The sequence below is a fragment of the Streptopelia decaocto genome (genome assembly GCF_964273445.1).
Source record: "Streptopelia decaocto genome assembly, chromosome: 1".
In the NCBI taxonomy this organism is placed as follows: domain Eukaryota; kingdom Metazoa; phylum Chordata; class Aves; order Columbiformes; family Columbidae; genus Streptopelia; species Streptopelia decaocto.
In genome coordinates, this window is record NC_138663.1 from 81,490,437 (window position 1) to 81,510,000 (window position 19,564).

Consider the following 19,564-nt stretch of genomic DNA (forward strand, 5'->3'; position numbering starts at 1 on the left):
AAAGCCTCAGCATTTATTTTTAACAAGTAAAGCATAAACCACACTACTGCTTTCACATCTGCCTTCTAATTTTTTTTGCCTTCGAATGATGTGCAGTGCAACTATTTTAAGATCTGCTTCTGAGTGTCTGCAGCTGATACAGCTTGGAGGGAATAGTAGGTGCTCATTTCTCCTCAGATCTGCCTCCCTACCCCCTAAATGCTTATCATACTCTTGTAGAGAGACTTGGATCATGAAACATCTTTTCCAACCCAACTTTTCTTTAATTTTGTATCAAGAAAAACAGTGAGGTGAGAGCTTTTTCTTCTACTTATCTTGTATCTCATTCAGATCTGGACTGGAAAAGAAACAGAGGAGGAACATCCACTGAACTCTAAGTGCTTTCCAGCTTTTGTTCACATCTGTTACTAATGTATCTTTACATTACTGGATAGTTTAATACACAAGGAAACAAGAGTTGCCCAGTGAATTTGGTCGTATAATTTCAGAGCTTGATCTCTGGCCCTGACACCAGCCTCTTGGAGGGACTGATGTAATTGCACAGTTGGTTTTCCCCATTTGCAAATTGAAATAACAATGCTTTCCTTTCCCATAAGCTATGTTGGGATGTAGAGAGGAAGAGTGCAGCATAAAAATTTGGTGCTACGAGAAAGCAGTATGATGAGGCAGCAAACTTACTGTCACTTCGCTGCTATGGTTGTCAGGACAGAGAGAGAAGATCTGGCTCTGTACAGTTATACAGGGCGGTACTGGTGGGCAGCCGTAAGGCAGCAGATGAAGGGAGAGTACTTGAAATGTTAAATTAAACTGTGGAGCAGACTTGGCCAGGCCCGCTAGCAAGCACTTAGCCAAAATTTATGCATGTGAACAACAGCCATTGTCCCACATAATTAAAGACTACGCTACCGTTAATTACGACAAATTACAGGGCAGCGCTTGTTCCTGTCGGAGACCACGCCAGGCACCGGGTAACGCTTGCAGGAATGTGCAGCGACGGGACGACGCCACCTCGCCCGCCCTCCGTGTGCAGCCCGGCGCGCCCGGCGCCCCCGCCGCTCCCCGCCCGGCACCCTCCGCACCGCCGCGCCGGGCGGCCGTGCTGCGCCCATCGACCGGCAGGGGACGCCGCAGTGCCGCACGGCGGCGGCAGGCGCTGCGGGAGCTGCCGCCGGGCGGGCGGAGGGGCGGGCGGCCTCGCCGCATTGTGCGGCCGCGCCGCTGCCGCCGGCGGGAGCGCCGGAGCCGAGCCGCGCTGGGCCGCGCCTCCGTCGCTGAGCGCCGCGGTGCAGCCCGCACACCGCCGAGCGCGGCCACTCCGCTGTGCTCGCTGCGTGCAAAGAGGTGAGCGCCGGGGGGGCAGCGCGGAGCTGTGCACAGCCGCGGGGCTTCTCCGCGGGTGCGGGGAGGAGGAGCGGGGCGGGCGTGGGGAGGAGCGTGAGTGGGTGCCCCCTGCTTTCGGGGCCGCGGACGCGGAACAGGGCGTACAGGTGAGCTCTGCGCCAGGCGGGCGGCACCTGCCGGGACCCGGCCGGGGAGCAGAGCTCACCCGAAGTTATGGAGCAGGCGGTAATGAATCAATGTCTACGTAGAAATGTAAAATATACCTTCCGGCAAAAGGCTGGCGGGGCTGTGGAGCGCCCGGCGGCGGGGAGCGGTGCCTGCGCGGAGCAGCAGTCGTGCCGCAGGCGCTGGCCGGGCGCGCAGACTCACGGCGGTGAGTTCGATACCAGCCGGCGCCTGGGAGCTTCTTCGGAAGGGAAATGCTGGTGTCCCCCTCACACCCACCCAGATGGATGATACAGCTCCTGGAACATTTTGCGTTTCTAACTGTTCATGTAAAGTGAGCGTGGTCTGATATTTACTCTTAGGCAAAATTAATGGGAATGTAAAGACCTCAGCGATATATTGGGACTCTCCTCTACATTAGGTATCTTTACTCTTTCTTTTTACGAGGTAGTTTTTATGGGCAAATTCCCCATGCTTTTATTTTAAGAAACGTGTTTGTAGTAAGTTTTGCTGTAACGTGGTTAATACTAACATAGGGCTTCCTGCATCACTGTTAGAATTTGTGGCTGAAGTGGACACTGACACAACAGCAAACCTTTATATCAGGTTGCAGTCATAAGAGATATTCTACTCTGGTTTAAAGGGAGACTAAATTTTGGAGGTTTTAGTTAGGGGTGAGGATCATCATCATTGTTACAGGTGACCTTTTCTGCCCAAGATCTTAAAGCATTTTACAGCGACAGGAGCTGTTATGTTTTTTACTCTGCGGGCTAGAGAAATCAAGGAGATGGAATGTCAGGTGACTTGCTCAAGGTCATGCAGTGAAGCTGTAAATATAGATAATTCCCACACGGCCTATTAAAAGTGTCTTACCAGAAATTCTGGCATCCTTTTTCTAACCCACGCTTTGCCAAATGTTTATGTATGAGCTGAGGCAGCTTAAACAAGGAGCACTAGAGAACTTCAGAGTACAGATTTGTTTAGCAGAATAGGCAAGGTATAAGTGCTTAGAGGTTTTTAAAAAACTGCAGCTGAGTAATTGAGGCCTTACTGGAACTGGAGTGCTTGAGGAAAGATCAGCTACCTGCAGGCAGCATTAGTGAGCACTCGTGGCTCTTAAATATGTTCTACAAAAATTAATTCATTGGAGTTGAGGCAAATACAGTAAATATAAGCAATTGCAGCTGAAAGAGAAAGAAAGAAAGAAAGAATAAGAAACCTTAGTGTAGCTGTGAGGCACATGCTTTGAGTTGTTAAGTACCTTTTGCAATATTACAACGCCAGTGTGAAGCAAACAGCGAGAGCTAGAAAGCTGAAGTGTGAACAGTGCCTAATGTGTCAGTGGTGTTACTGCAATGTTTAAAGCAGGAATGTATATTGTGACTATTTAAAAATGAAAAAAGGGGGAGGTTGTGGGAGAGCTGGGCTCCTTGCAGCTCCATCCTCGTGGTGTTCTTCCCCAGGCTCTGCATTGACGTCACAATGACATGGTGAAGCCGAAGACAGGAGCTGGGAACAGTTCTTCTGCTTCACTTTTGATTATCGAGTGAATTTGTTGCCACTCCATTCCTTCCAGCATGGCTAAAAGCGCAGAAGTGAAGCTGGCGATCTTTGGTCGAGCTGGCGTGGGCAAGTCAGGTATGTTCACTGTCTGATTTTTTTTTTTCTTCTGCTTGTCATCAGGTAACTTTTTGCTTCCTCTGTGCCGAAAAACTTTTTGTACAAAATAATAGCTGCTGTGACCTTATTCTTGTCAGGGAGGTCAGGATCAGGCCAGGAGTTCTCTCTTTCTTGTTTCCCACACTCTTTTCTCTACGTTCTCCAAATTAAAAATACTTTCATTGCTTTAAAGAAACCCAGCAACAGTAAAAGAAACTTCCCACCCCAATTCAGTCATACTTCTCAAGTAGTGAGTAGCAAGATTCCTCTTGCTATTAGAACAGAATTAGTAATATTTGTCTCTTCATAGCTTGCGCTAGATCAAGGTATTTATGTTATGCTCCCTGTCACCTAAGATAAGATTCTATGTTAAATATTGAATAACTTTGTTATAGCTGTAATTCTGGTTGATTTCACTGGGAAATGTTAGACTCAGCAACTCAAAGAATTTTTATTCTCAGTGCTATCTTGGATATACATGTTTAGCAGGAAACGGAGAAAATATGATGTGTAAAGTTTGCATGAGGAGAGATCTTTTGAGAAATAAACATAGTCTGGTGAGTTAATATGGTAGAAACGCAAGAGGGAGGCATAAATGTTAAAAGAAACATTTCTACAGACAGCCTTGCCTTTGGTGAGACAAGAAGAGTAATACAAGTGTTGCACACTCTCTCAGGTAGTTTGGTGGTGCATTAATTTGACAGCTTCAGGACTGCTCTGACACGTCCTTGCACTAGAGGGATGATGAAATAAGGAAACTGAGTCTAATCATGCTCCTGTTCCAGTTTGGGAATTTGAGATACTGTTTATTTTAGAGAAATCTGCACAAGAGAAGCCAGGAGGTAGGACGTACTGGTAAGAGCATTAGGCAAGACCCTTAGTTGCTGTCAACCAACTCCAGTTCCATGAAGTAACTTTTGTATTAGAAATGCCAGTGTTCTGGCCCATAAACATATTACAGTTTCATTAGCTTCAGAATGGGTTGCTTATAAAAGCACGTTTACCCAGAAGGTGTTTTACCAGAACGATTATCAGTGAAGTAGCTCTGTTAGCCTTCAGGAAAAAAGGTGTATGTGAGGCAGAGGTTGTTAGAGATTATACCACTTATACAAAGACAATGCAGATTAAATTCTACCGTTTTGAATAAAATACCCGAGGGAATGCTGATAATATACTGGGATAAGTTTAAACTGTTCCTTCCCCGCTGCCGTGCTCACCCCACCCCTCTTTTGTATTTGTATTTCACTGTCCTGTGCAAGTTTTGCGAGTAACTTCACTTGTTCTCCTTTTGTTTTGTCTTGCATTCAGTTGATGGTTTCTGTGGTTGTCCAGTCTTTTGGCTGGGTTCAAAATAATGCAAGAGGATGTTGAAGTATATGCAGGAAAACTGAAACAGAAAAAGACTATCCTCGCTCTGATATTCCTAATCATTTGAGAGCTTGCATTTAAAAAATATAAAACTACCTGTTAAGCAGTCAGTCAAAATGCCCCACCAGCACAGGATCAACAAGAGCCGTTTTCACCTGTCGTATCCTTTTTGTAGACTCCACTATACTAGGACATTATGGTAAAAATGTTTTCCTATAGGCCTGGAACTGGGTGGGAGATAATTTTTCACGAAAATCCAATGAAAACACCCTAGTCCTTCAACATCCTCCTCCTCTCTCTTTCCTTTTTCCCTTTGAGATGCAAGGAAATATTACATAAAATATGACTAAGGTCCCCTCTTTTTAGTTGTGACCACGCATGTCAGTCTGTGTGGAAATGAAGGCGCAAATAAGTGGGCAGCACAGCAAGCTGAATTTAAGGGGGTGGAGAGACTACAGAGTGCTGTGAGCCACCTCCACAGAGCAGCAGCTGTGCCTCCCAGAATCTCCAGCTTGCTTATGAAAACCCCTCTTGTACACTCCCATAAAAGGATTCGGTTTCAACAGTTTGTCCAACTCCAGAGAAAAAAGTGTGTGTGTTTGGGCGGGGGAGGGGGGGGGGGGGCAGTTCTGAAAATACCTATTTGCCTGTAGCAAACAGTAGCAACAATGAGAGCTGTGGAAATGCTGTTACACCTTTGCGAAAAGTGGAGCTGGACACAAAGTAGTCTCCATATAGCTGGGTCTGTCAGATTAAGTATCCTACTAGATTGATGTTTATAGTGCCTTTTTTTTTTAGTATAGCCATGTAATTCCCTATCCCTGTGACCAGTTTGTAATACGTTGTTGAGACGGGATCCTGTGACCATAGGTTACTAGAGTAGGCTTGGCCAGACAGCTGAAAGATAAGCCAGATTTTAGAAGCAAGAATGCAAGGCAGAGCACTGGAGCACACTAGATACATGTGATGAAGAGGATTCATTGGGTGATAAATAAGACCACTGTAATTGACAGAAAGTCATGCCAAAATATGGTCACTGGCTTGCTTTCTTGGCTCATCTTCATTTGCTAAGTAACAGCCAGGCATTAGGTTCTTAGTCTCTAAGTGGCTTCACCACCTGACAGCATCTGTGAAGTTACAGAGACATATTATAATAACCTGGAGAGGTTTCTCTTCCTGTTCCTGACCAGGACTTTGGATCAGTGAGTCAAAGCAGCTATGAAGTGTTGTGCTTCAGGATATGTATAGAATTAAAGCTGTCCCTCATGCACCATGAAAGTCAATAGAGCTGTTACCATTACTGAAAGCCGAGGAACTTCCTAGTGTTGTCGTTAGTGCTAGACATCTGTTTAATGGCGTGCAAGATTCCTTATTCTACTAAGTAGTCCCTTCCAATTAATCCAAGACTCTTCTAAACATGAGGTAGGAAACCAGAACATTGTTCACAAGTCAGAATAGTGATAGCATCTCAAAAGAGAGTTAAAGCCAGAGAAAACAAAGCTTTTATCCGCCTTCTTGCTGCTTATCAAGTTTCCATGGTTCAAAGGTTTAAAAAACAAACAAGGGGGCATAGCAAGTCTAAGTGTCAGCTCTTTACTGTTTTCCTTCCTTGCCTTGTCTCTGCTTGCTGGAGAAGGCCAGCAGAATTGCTAATTAAATCACCTGTCCTTGTTTTTTATTTTTACTTAATGTAGACCTCAACCTTTCAAATAGAAAAGGAGGAGCAAGCAAACTCAGAAAGCGGCATGTAAGAGTGCTCTGTTAAAACACTTGCTTCAGAATTACACCGAGTAGTAAATCACTGATCAGTTTGGCCTTCTCCTGGGCAAGCTCACCAGGTATGGGCATCCCAGCCTACTGCTGTACAGTGGACTGGATGCTCCTCCTTTCACTTGGTTCTTATTATATGAAAAGCCCTTAAACATTGCTTTAAACTAGCTGGGGGTGCAATAAAAAAAATATATATGAAATCTGCCTGAGCCAAGGAGCACTTTGCTGATGCTTTACTCAGGAAGAAGAGGAGACACTTTGTGGGTGGGAAGAGACATTGCTAAGCTCTGCTATAGATAACAGGGCTGCACCTCCTAATTTGGGCTAGTCAAGAGGCACTGAGTGGGAGAGAGAGCTTTTAAAGTCTTTTTCTTTATGTTCAAGAGGAGCTTGGAGGGAGTGGAGAATTAAAGTTGAAGTGAATTACTTAAACGTTGTCATTTAAATTATTCTTCTGCTGAATCCTACAGCTTCATTCCTATGGTGACAAAAGTTAGAATTTCTGAAATGGCTCATTTTAAAAATATAGTAAATTGATAAAGACTTAAAGGCCTTGTTCTTCCCTGTCATCACAAGGTACAGTGTGTGCCCAGAAAGCTAAAGAGCAATGAAAATGTGTGAACCAGGAGGAGAAGAAAAGGGCATGTACCGGATAGTACTGCATGGCTGATGCTTTTCCAACTCATAACTCAGTTGACTATGAATGCTCAAAATACCTCTCCTTAGGAGCCTTTATATTTTGGCCAAAAAAAAAAGAGAGAATGTCCAGCTGTGGCATGTGCTATCCAACTTGCCTTTTTGCTGTATGTCTGCCAGGCCAAGTACTCCAAGTTTCTGCATTAGCGTGTGTGGTGCACCCATACACAGGGCAGATGCAGTTCTCATCTGTCTGGCTGGGCTGTACAGCTGTGGTATGTGACATGGAAATGTGTGTGGTTTCTAATGGTGATTAAGTGAGAGGGGAGATACTGAAGTTCTCACAGGCTCCCCCAGTAAACCTGTGTCTGCTTCTAGGCAGCTACACAAATCATTTTCTTACGCAGCTAGGTACACAAGATTTGGGGCTATTATCAGCTTTTGATCCAGCAAACAGCTCAAATGCTTGCTTTTGGGCAAGAGGGTGATCAATAGAATGGCATCAGTAAATACCGTGCCATCCAAGAAACAAAGATCTCACCAAGCTCAGTCACTGTAGTGTCACAGTTGGGAAAGTCCTGAGTACTTGTAGGTTTGTGTTTGTTGGCTTATACTATTTTCCTTGTCTAACCCAGGATGGGGGTATGTACCTGGGAGAAAGATATCTGGATTTGAAAGTTCCTACAGAAAAAATTCAAGGAACAGCCAAGCCAGAGAGGCCTACAACAAATCTATGTTTTGCTTTCATTATTTGGGGATATGTCTGAAATATACTACCACAAATTACTTTGCAATTGTCTGGGCATGTGGGGAATAGAATTGAATTCAGCACTGCTCCCCTCCCTTAAATAAAACACACGGGTTACTGGGAAAGAAGCCCATTTCAAAGTGATTTTTACGTCACAAATCCCTGCTCATGTGTTTTCCCCCAGTAGTTTAATTTCAGGGACTTTTGGGGAAGAAACATGAGATATTAAGGAGTGATTAGTCATCTAGCTCACAGCTCTGCTAGTAAGGCAGGAAAAGCTACCACAAAAGCTTCCAAGTCCATGCTATACCAACTGATGTATCTAGGGAAGATTACTGTAATAAGGTGCCTCTGAAATCCAGAAATGTGGGTGGAAAGAGACGGTGGATTTTCTGTTTTGTGGCTTTTTTTTTTTTTTTTTACACTAGTCGAGTAGATCAGTTGCTTTTCTTTTTCCCCTTTGTTCTTAACAATGGCAATGACAACCAGATACTTAAGCAATTATTCAGTGATCAGGTTTAACACCCCCTATATTACTTGTCCCCTAATACTTTGCTGGTAAAGTACTCATTAAACAGTCCCACTTTTTGCATCCTCTGCTTTTACACTTTTCAACCAGGTACAGGTTCACTGAAGGTACTGTGCATGTCTGTTTATACGTACTAGTAGAAATGTAGCAGTAATTAGGTCACTCTGGGTGAGGTTTTGTGATGATTTCTCCCGCAGCAAGCATGCAAATATAGCCCCTTGGAGCAGGTAATATTGCAAGCAACCAGTTGCATTACCATGACTTTTCTGCATTCCTGTCCAGTGGATGATCCTGATGCCTATACAGAGGGTGAACCCTGGGTTCATGGATCAGTAAAATAAGTCACTGTCACACATGAATGTGTGGCCCTGAGAGCCCTTCCCATGCCAACAAGGAGGGTGGCTGCTGTTGTAGTGGCCCCAACATGTGCAGTTTTGGTGCCAGACAGGGTGTACATTAACCAGTGCAGGGCACTACTGGGACCAGCAGTAGCTGTGGGCACCCCCAACATGCTGCTTGGAAAAGCCCTACTGGCATCACCACACAGACACAAGTTTTTAGTCAGCAACTCCATGACAACCAGTGTAGCTTGGACTTTCTCAAAACTGCATTTGTTAGTTCTTGTTATGCTACCTGGGCTAGACACAGAAGCATTTGCCCTGACTAGCAAGATGGTCTACTTGTATCTGTTACTTCCTCCCTTTCCTCTGCTTATTTGCCTGTCTGTGGTTCACCATAGCCTTGTCCTTGGTGTAGAAAGCATTCATGCTTTGCTCAACATTTGATATTCCTTCTGGCTAACCATGAAATAATAAAAAGCAGAATTTCCCTAATCAAACATGAACATTGTTCATTCAAGTGTAGCTGCCTTCCCTGTTCCATCTCCTTTAACTACATCTGACATTGGCGCTACCTGCATCCCTTCTGAACAGCTGGTGGCAGCTGTTAGAGTTAAGACTGCTGTTCTTTGTTTCTGTTTAGGTTGAGCTAAATATAGCCTGCTGCTTGATTACTGGAGAAGGAATGCCAGGGTTCAAGATTTATGTGTGCAGCACAGCTTTTTCTCTAGACCCATGCCCAGCCACCCCCTGCAGCGCTTGCCTTGGTAAAATAGCCATCCTGCCCACTTCTGTCTCCTGTAGTCATGGCAAAAGACAACTGAAAAGCTTCCTGGTGGAGTCCCAGGAATCCTTCTCCTGCTTACCATGAAGCCTTGCAGTGTTCTGTCAGTCTGCAGTTCCCCACGGGGTTACTGAATGCACTGGTATCTCACAGGCTGCTGACCCTAATGGTTCTTTCAAAATGCTTTGCTTCTCATTCTCCCACAAACTTGTTATTTGCTTCCTTGATAGCTGGAGTCCCTGCCTACCCCTTGCCTTACTTACTTTGCCTTACTTTTTTTGCTTTGTTTCTGTCACACTTCCCTCTCCCCTTGCCAGTTCTAGTACATATTCCCAAACGTCTGTGTATGGTGGAACCACTTCTGCTTTGTACTTTACATGAAAACTTTGTATATACAGTTCCCTTTCCAGCCTTCTCACATAGTACTTCCTCCCATCTCTGTTTCTCATCTCTAGCTGCTTCATTACTCTTTGCCCACACTATCAGTGTATCACTAAAGTCTCGGTTCATGAGATCCAGATGAGCCAGCCTGGTAGCAATGATGTAATGTGGCAAAGAAGAGCCACTCTGAAGGGGTTACCACTGTCTTGGAAACCATTCCCTGGTATGGACTTTGAGGATGCTCCAAGCTTTGACTACTCCAGACAGTCCTTGTGTGAAGCCAGCTTCGTGCATGGTAAAAAAGGAAGCAGTGTGTATATCTTTACATAGCTAGCCTTAGTCATAGTGAATAGGTAAATTCACCTATTACAGTGTGTAAATTCACCTATTTTGTGTTCATAGCAGAGCAAGAGAAACAAGCTATGCCTGTATTTCCCAAGCAAACTTTCTTTTTCTGCATTTATCTTTGCACCACCTATGTGCCTTTTACATTTACAGCACCCAAAAATAAATATGTAAGTATATTAGAAACTAACACTGCCTTGAAGAAGGAGGATGAACAAAATGCTTTAGGTTTCAGCTGAGCTGTAGTTACAGGGCTGTCATGAGCTGCTGTTGACTGGAGGTGTTCGTACCCTCTCACTGCACACCTGGCAGGCACTCCCAACACTGTGGTGAGCGGGAGAGTGGAGCTGGGCAAGGAAAGTGTGGCATCCTCATCTATTGGCTCCTTTTATTCCAAGTGTGTGTTTGCTCAGCATTGCTGACAGCCTGTTATTATACTCGCTGCTCTAGAGGCAGAGTTACAACTTTGGGAGAAGCCACCCCTTGCCTTGCTTTCCCTTTCTATGCACTATTTGTGAGGCACTGCCATTAGGACTCCCCTTTGCCACTCTACTGGTTATGGGACTCCCACCTCACCAGCTCTTAACCTGGCCTGCTGTTTGAATGAGCATTTCTTTCCATTTGCCTCAGATAAAACCAGCCCCTCCAATTTCATTGATTCTGACCTCTTCCTGGAGTCAGAGAAATAACTGAAAAGGGAGGTGCATCTGTTTCTATCACCTTTTTATAGCTCTGAATGGGAAAAGCGCTTTTGTGATTGTTTTCCACCAGGTAGAGCATTTCACGCTGCTGGAGTTAGTCTACAGCTGTTACAGTTTCTAATGGATTTGCCATATAGGTGTTGGGAAATGCCATATATTATGGTAGTGATGCTGTACATAACTCATATTCTATGCATACAGTATGAAAAGATGAATGGCAAGAGAAGCATGAAGCCCTGGGGAAGGAAGTTGTAGATATATTAAACATATGTGCAGCTTTAAAATGCCATAGAAATTGGCTGGTGTCTGCGGCTGCCTTTCCAGAAATGTTAGACAGTAGTCTGCGCACAGGAAAATGAGAGAGGATGTTGAAAACATCAAGCCTGGTTTTGAAAGCACATGAAGCTCCTGACGTTCGCAGGTTGTTTTGCTGCTGCTGCTGCTCAGGGGTTTGCAGAGAGGAGGCTGCAGACAAGCAAGAGCAGAGACCTGGGTCAGCAAGGCATTACCATGTGGGAACTGTTTAGATAAGTGGCTTGAAAAGTTTTCAAGCTGGAAGGATGCAACTGGAGAGTGCACAGGATATACTGTCCCAGGGAGAGAATTTTTTTTAGCACTTGAACAGCCCTTCAGCTTTCCAAAGGGCTATGGGAACAAGGGCCACTACCATGCTGCTCCTGCAGGGTGTGCCACTGTGGCTATTCTCAAGTGGTTAAACGGAAACTGATGTGAAGGCAGGAGGAGTCTGATAGTCTCAAGTCACCAAGGTAATTGTGAGACTTAGGCATTGCCAAAGCTTCTTTCCATGATTTCTCCTCTGGTCCAGGGCTGCAGATGGTTCCCAGGCAGGCAGTTGTTACCCAGGATCTGAGCCCCAACCGAATAGGCCCTGCTGGATCCTTATGACCCTTAGTGGCTCCTCCACTGCTGTTAAATATTGACAAAGAAATAAAGCATTGAAATAGCATTTATTTTCATTAAAAACATGTTTGGCATTCCTATCTTTCACTACTTATCCAGTAGGGCTTAATTTCCTTTTGACCCACAGGACCACAAGCATAAAAAGAAGCTTGTTTTTACCTTCTTTGTCCCCTTTATGCGGTTACATTTGCTATCCAACTCTGAATATAACTGTAATATAATCTATCATAGATTTTCGCAACCCTACTGTAGAGGGCTGCTTTTGTCCATGGCTTATCTCTGTGCCTGCCATGGGAAACAAAATTCCCACTCCCCACAACAGCGGAAGCCTGTTATACAAAGCTGTCAACCATGATCTTTTCCTGACCTACACAGCAACTGACCTATGCCCTTGAGGAGCTTTACAAGTGAGAACTTCAAGTCTGACATTTGGAGCAGGAAAGTGCAAGAAAAAAGGTAGAAGCCAAAAAATTGGACTGGGTGGTTTATTTCTTCTCTGAAATAGGGCTGCAGAATAAATAGAAATATATTGGAGAATCATCACAAAAGAATGCTGTATTAGACCCATGGGGAGCAGAAAACAAAACAACCCCCTACAAACAAACAAACAAACAAACAAACAACCCCCAAACCTCAACCGCTGCAAAACAGGAGCATGGGATTATGAGTGCCAAAACAAACACCTTGTGTTAACCAGCCTCAGTGGCAGAATCTCTGACACCAAGCACTACTGGTTAACCCAACTGAATGCTTGTGTGGTTACATACAGTGGAGCTGGTTCTGCTCCAGGCCAAATTCCAACATGAAATAATTTAATAGTGATCCACAGCAGGAGTTTGTCCCATGAGTCCATGTCTGCTAGATCTATTGCCAAGCAAAGTTTTGGGAAATTTATCTCCTATTAAGAAAACTTGGCCTTTATCTACATGGAGCACAGTAAGTCACAGGAGGTATTTGAAGAGGAGTGGAGAAAAATATCAGTCTCCTTATTTTATGTTTTTATTAGAAAGATGTCCTTCAGTGATGCGTGTCTTTTACCTGTTCTGGCAGTGGGTGCCTGCTTACCCCAGATGAGAATCTGGCCAAACAAGCTTCTTTACAAAGCCTGGAGTGGGAAGTAGGCTGCCCACCTCCTGCTGCCATGTGGTGCCCATGCAACTACCTTTCCATATGCTGCAAGAGGGAGCTGAGAAATTTGCCTTGTTTCCTGACCACAGTCAATGAATTGACTAAAGCAGGAGGATCGAGAGCTCTTGTAATTCATATCAGAGAAAATGCAACTGCAGATGTGGCCCTTATATCCACTCCTTCTGTTTATTTGGGTTCACCTTGCTGATCAAATGACAAAAACTGAGAGCACAGCAATTTTCCCATAAAAACGCATAATCATGAAAGAACAACAGCTGCCTCTGAAGAGCTGCAGGCAGAAAGGTTGAGGACAATGAGAGACAACTTTATCTAGGACACAGCTTACTGTATTTTAATTATCAAATATTCACGTACTGTGTCTTATTGATGAATTTGTGGCTACAGAAATAGGCTTGGACACAGGGCTGTGAATAATCCAGCTGGAAGATGGTGAACATAGGTTGGCCATAGTTGGAAAGCAATAAAAACTGAGTAGAAATAAACCCTGGCTTTTGAGATTTGGTAAGTGAAAAATGTAAATCAAAATTGTCCTAATTAAGTGTCAATGGAGGAAGGTCATTAATGAGCTGTACTGGTAAGACATGAAAAAAGGAGGTGGCAGCAAAAGGATCCAGGCTCATTTTTTGCTTGAAAGGAAGTGACTGACCAGACTGGATGGTTCAGACCCCTTCAGAGGGAAAGGCAGACCTGTCCTGGAAGTGCCAGCTGACCACCTTTCTTTCTCATTATATATCTGATCCCATCTCACTGAAATAAAAGCAAGTACCGGCGGAGGCAAGAAATCAAGATCTGGTCTTTAATTTCAGTGCCCCATGGTAATCTCATATAATTACATCTCATGCAAGGATATTCTTCCATTAGTGTTCCATGCTATTAAACCAGTCTGTTTCTCACCACCCCCACCATACATCCTCAATATCACTTTGGTAATTTCTTGGGGATTTTTGTTTGCAATTTCTGACCTGGCATTTGGAAAACAAACCAAAATACAACTCCTGAAAAAAACAAACCAAAACAAACACAATCCTCCCTCATGAAAACTACCTCTATTTAAAGCATACTCAGTATGACTGTTTTCTTCGTTAATTTTCTATTTAGGATCTAGCATGAAAGAGGCATCTGAGTTTTGGCTTGGCACCACTATGGTCGAGACCAGTAGAAGTTTAGCATATGTTGGGAGGACTTTGGGAGTCTGTACTGTAAGAATTATTTGTATAATTTGGACAGGTCTTATGTATATATAGCTCTGCATATTTTTAGGGCTGCAAGGAAAAAGGTCATGCACTGTTTCCACTCTTTCCTCCTTGAGAAGGCAAACACATTGGATTCTGAGCTAGGAAAGGAGCTTTGCCTGTTCTGTTTTCCTAGCTCTGGAGCAGGCTAGCCTGGCATGCCTTTGAAGATGAGGCAAGAAGCAGACCACGGAACATGCAGAAGAATGACCCTAGAGGATTTTCTTAAGTTTGAGCACCTTACAGGTATGAAAAGTATAATTTCCTGCAGGCAGTCTCTAGACTCAACTGAAGAAAGCTTCAGTGTCATTAGGTCTAATTTCATGTGCAAGATTGTACATCTTGCCTTGTATTATCTCATCTCCTGTTATCTTGCCTCATATTAGGTCTATATCTAAAAGACTTTTTAGTCACCTGAAATAGTTTTACCTGGCTCATTTATAGCATTTCTTTGATTGCCAAAGGTTCACTGAGTGTTACTTTCTAGTAAACTGTGAAAATTTTAATACCATCAAGTTTGAGAAACATTGTTGGACATTCTAGTGCTGCAGGAATTACTTTTTGTTTTCAGTGCTGCAGCATGGACAGGGACTGGCTGCAAATAAAAGCCAAGGACTTAACAGAAAAGTGTGACCTTCACAGCTGAGTTAAAACAGTACCTTGCTGCCTTAGATCATACCTGTAGTTTCTGCACAGGAGGTGGCTAGATTAATGTTGTTCAAAAAAGCAAGGAAAATACCAACAGTAGGAGTTGGAACAGGGATTAGAGAAGCACATTCATGATTAAAACACCTTGAAGTTTGGCTGTCCACTGTCATTTTCTGTTCATTCCCATTAATACCATTGCTCCTGGTGGAGGTTAAAATGCTTTTGTGTTTTGTAGATAGCAAGACAGAGCAGATGGAAAAAAAGTCTTTAGTTTCAAGCGTGGGCAGACTGACATCATCATGTGTTAAAAGTACTAACTCACTGTGCAGTTCCAGGACCTCTCTGTTGACTCTAATAAGTGACAAGAAGTCGGGGCTCTACACTCCTGTGACATTTTAAAGGCATATTTCATATGACATTTCAGAACACTTTGAAACTACTGATTGCAAAAGTGCTCTGAGATCACAAACTGTTCTGCTCAGAAAAAAAAGTTTCTAGGGCAGTCATGAACTTACGATGCACAGTGTGCCTACCAGAGTACTAAGTTAGTGATAGTAGTTTTGTACTTAGGTCTCTTTTGTAACCCATAATCCAGTTATACCTCTACCGCTTCTGATGAGTCTTAGGGATGGTCTTAATGATGTTGCTCTTGTATTTGGAGAACAAAATGAATGTGATTGGTTTTTTGGGGGTTATTTAGTCTGAATATTGACCTCTAAAATAACTTATCTGTCTGAAGCTTAGAGTACAGAGTGACATTTTCTAGTTTCCTGTTGGATCGCAGACTTTCTGAGCAGCAAGGCCAGTGTCCCAGTAAAAGTAGTGGTACATGGCTCAAGAGATCCAAATTTGATTCTTGTAAGCAAAGTGCCTGGGCTGCTGGCTTTCAGCTATTCTAAAACAAACAACCAACCCTCCTGGAAAAAAACAAAAAAAACCCCAAAAAACAATCAAACAAACAAACAAAAAACAAAACAAACAAACAAAAAAAAAAACAAAAAAAAACCCCAAAAAACCCCAAAAAAAACACACCAGAAAAACCTTCAACTAAACAATGAAAACCAAGAAAGACCTCCGAAAAACAAACCAAAACCAAGCCCAAAACAAAACACAAATAAAGCCCCCAAAATAACAACAAAACCCCAAAATAAACAACAACAAATAAAACCAACCAAACCAAAGACCCTCGCACAACACACCTACCGCCCACAAACCAAAACCCAAACCCCACACTCAAAAAAACATTGTGAAAACAGGGTGGAAGAAAAGTACATGAATGCACAGAGTCACTAAGTGACTGTGGGAGTGAAGACTGTCTCTTGTATAATGTCTAATGGCTGTTCTGCCTTCATTTTATCCCTGTACCCCTCACATGAGGGTAGCCAGTACTGAAAAAGATTTATGGGTTTGGCCATCTTTTAGCACAGGACAGAAGTGTGCAGTGAAGGCAATGATACTAATGTGTTAACTCCTTATATCACTCAAGGACTTACTGGGACATGATCAAGCAATTTTGTTACCACAGCACAACTTCATAGCCACTATTTCTAAAAAAAAAGAAAAAAGAAATTGTACCATCTTGAGACTTTCTGGTGCACAGATAAGTGTTATTTTTCACGTTACTGTAGGAGGATTTATGCCATCTGTATCTCGAGAAGCCAAGTCACAGCAGCTCCCTCAACTTATGCATTTGAAAGGACATTGTTGCCTAAATATCCTCATACAGGTAGTGCACTTGCTACTATACCTCGATACTTCTCTTCACTGCTTTCTCATCCTTAGAGGTGATAACCTGCTAGGGATGTCCCAGATTAAGGGAGGGTCTCTTTATTCAGAGACAGCTCTGGGAGATTTGAAAAGGAGATGTTTCAAAATGCTCACTGAGGGAAGGTGAGAAGGTAGGTGTTTTGGGATATTTTTTTAAGCCTTAGCTGCTCCAGGGACTTAAACAGAGCTGATCCAGGAGAATCTACACTAATTTACAGAGAGACTTTTCTTTCTCCCCCTCCAGAAAAATACAGTTTTGTATCTCTGAATTGCCATCTTTATTTAGTTTCCATAGCAATATTTTTAAAATTAAGAAGTATTGACAGACATCTGGAGATCAGTCCAAAGTCTGTGGAAATCCATGGAAAAGCATGTGTTTATTTCTGAGGGCTTTGAAACGGGTCCATGGAGGGCTGTCAGTTGTTCCATGGACCATGCTCGCTGTCCCTCTGTAGCACTTCCAGGGAAGAAAGCAGGAGTCTGGGGTATCCCCACTGCTAGCAGACTCTCTGAGAAAGTAGTATAATGAATTGAAAGACAAAATACCATATAAAAGCAAGCATTGTAAGGGCAAAACCATAGACCCCAGGAGGAATGTGGTGTGCCTTTTGCTCAGTCATAGGTGCTGCGTTGTTTCACATTCAGAATTTGGAGTGCTTCCTACAAGTTCTCTAAAAGCTCATAATCAGAAAAAGTTGTAATTCAGACTTCTTTTCCACCCCTGCCTTGCAAAAGCAATAGACTGGAAATAGTGCAGTACTATTGCAGTAGCACATATGTCACGTACTGAGGACAAGCACTGGGCAAAGACATGAAGAAACTGATACCAAGGTGGTAGCTGTGCCAGGGGTCCCACCTGCGTGTCTCCAGTTCAATCTAGATCCTGACTGCTTGGACCAAGAGCTCTCTTCGTGCTGTTTGCATGGTTTAAACTGCCACTATCAGCATGTTAGATTTTTCAGTCACACAAATACAGACTTAGCACAACCTACTGGCTTCATCTCTTAGATACAAGCACCTAGCAAAGTGCTTCTTATCACAGGACAACAAGGACATGCCTACAGTTGCAGTGTTTTTCTGTTCCATGGCAAGGTGAGCCTGGCTCAGACTGGTCAGAGTGGTGAAAAAAAAGAGGTGGTTTGTTGAGCATTTCGGCAATTACAATAATGAGAAGACAGTGCTAGTTACTAGTGTGCAAAGCATCAGGCTCACAAGTTCAATAAGAGTACCTATTTAGCTGTGCTGCTTCAAATTGCTGAGTTGTGTCAGTGATATCAGCACAGCTCCTGCATTTCTTTCTCTGACAAAAGTGAGTGTCATTTGTTCAGGTTAAGCCTCAGTTTTTAGTCTGTCACGTGGAACTGGAACACTATTTAAGGTAGCCTTAAATTGTAATAGAAGAGTACCTGATCTCATCTAAGTTTCTTAGGACATTGTGTAGATTTAACTGTTCAGGCTGGATATTTCCATGAGGGGTGTCTGCTTTGGGGTGCTTTTTTTCTGGAATATGTCTGCAGAGGTAATACATCCTAATAATTAGGTTAGAAAAAAAAATGGATTGTGTCCATGTTGAAAAAATATTCTTGCACCCATTTTACGTAGATTTTTCTAGTATCATCATTCCCCAGAGAAGGAACTCAAAATATGACACAGGGGAGTTAGCATGTCAGCAAGACTATGCTTTTGGTATGCTTGTGAAAGTATAATTATGTTTGGTAGCAAGCCAATGCCTCTGAAAGTCCCGAGTTGTGTTTCGTGTGTCGGAGCTGGGAGTTAAATTTTCCTCACAAGTTTATCCTTATGTAAAACATTCCAGCTCTGGATACAGGACTATCTTTCTTTTCAAGGAGCCGTGTAAGGAAAAAAGTAGGCAAGCTGTCATTATTACTTCTCCTTTTTGCTGGCACAGACGCACTGTGAAGAAGTAGTGAAGTGCATGGGAGACAGAAGTCCCAAGAAATAAAAACCAAACAGCATTTTAGGATTAAGGTTGCTTTTCCATTAATTTATCTGAAACAGATTTGTCTCTGGAAGCAGTCCTGGAAGCTAAAAGTCTAGCTCACATCTTCAGAGATCAGTGGCAGAATTTTAGTTGCTTTACCTTATCTAGCATATAAGTCTCTGCACATCAGTGCAAGCCTTTCTCTCTTCCATGCTTGGGCTGCCATGAAACTTCTACACTCTCCATCTTTTTTACATCCAGTGCAACCAGTAATAGTCAATCAGCCTCACCCACTCAAAGATATTTCCCTACTGGGTCATAAGATGTTGGCAAAGGGAGATCTTCCTGCTACTGCCTGTGTGGTAGTGACACTATGGATAAGTGGAGGTGTCCTGCCTCAAGGACCAGCAGGCCAGCCAGCACCTCTCACCAGCACAAAAAATAAACCAAAGCGCAGGGCTGAGGTTTACCTCACTGGTGGAGGAGAAAATTTTAGTTAAATAATATAAATAAACATATAGGGAGATGGATGTACATGCACACACACAAATACAACTCTTTAAGTATCTTTTAGCACCTGAGGTTTGTGGCCTCATGTTCACTGTCTTTTGAATAACCTGGACAGAGCCCGCAGTCCTATAAAACAAATTCCAGTTTTCAAACAGCACAAAAGTTATATAGGATATTTATGAATCTAAGAAACTGAAGCGCTGCTAAAAGAGAAAAGCCTACCTTCATAAGACCTCTTCTCAAACATAGGCCACTAAGGGGACATCAGAATATCATTTATTTTTCTATTTTGTCAAATGTCCTAGATAAAAGCTATTCCAGAACAGCTATTTTTCCACCTATTTTGATTGAGAGACTGGTTTCTTGTAGTGTCTGAGTGATTTTTTTTAAGAGGATTTTTAAGTACAGTGTTCAAGAGAGGCCACCAAGCAGCTTGGAAGGCAGTTTTAATACCCTGAGTACACACCACGTGGCAGCAGGCCAAAACACCTTTGTTGGTGCATTACATTAATTCTAGGTATTCATCTTTAGGTCTTCATCTTAGCTAGATGACTGTAAGACTCTCAAAAAATGACAGATAACCCAAATGCCTTCCTCAAAATTTTGCACTTGCACAGCAGTGAGAAAACT

The 19,564-nt window shown here is 43.1% G+C and overlaps 1 protein-coding gene across 1 annotated transcript in view; it reads left to right on the forward strand.

The window, feature by feature from the left end:
• The first annotated feature begins 1,164 nt into the window (after positions 1-1,164).
• Positions 1,165-19,564, forward strand: part of RERG (RAS like estrogen regulated growth inhibitor) — a 106,914-nt gene continuing 88,514 nt past the window's right edge. The window contains exons 1-2 of the mRNA XM_082048375.1: positions 1,165-1,341; positions 2,970-3,144. Coding sequence (XP_081904501.1) covers positions 3,084-3,144 — 61 coding nt within the window. The 5' untranslated portion in view covers positions 1,165-1,341; positions 2,970-3,083. The remainder of the gene's footprint in view (positions 1,342-2,969; positions 3,145-19,564) is intronic.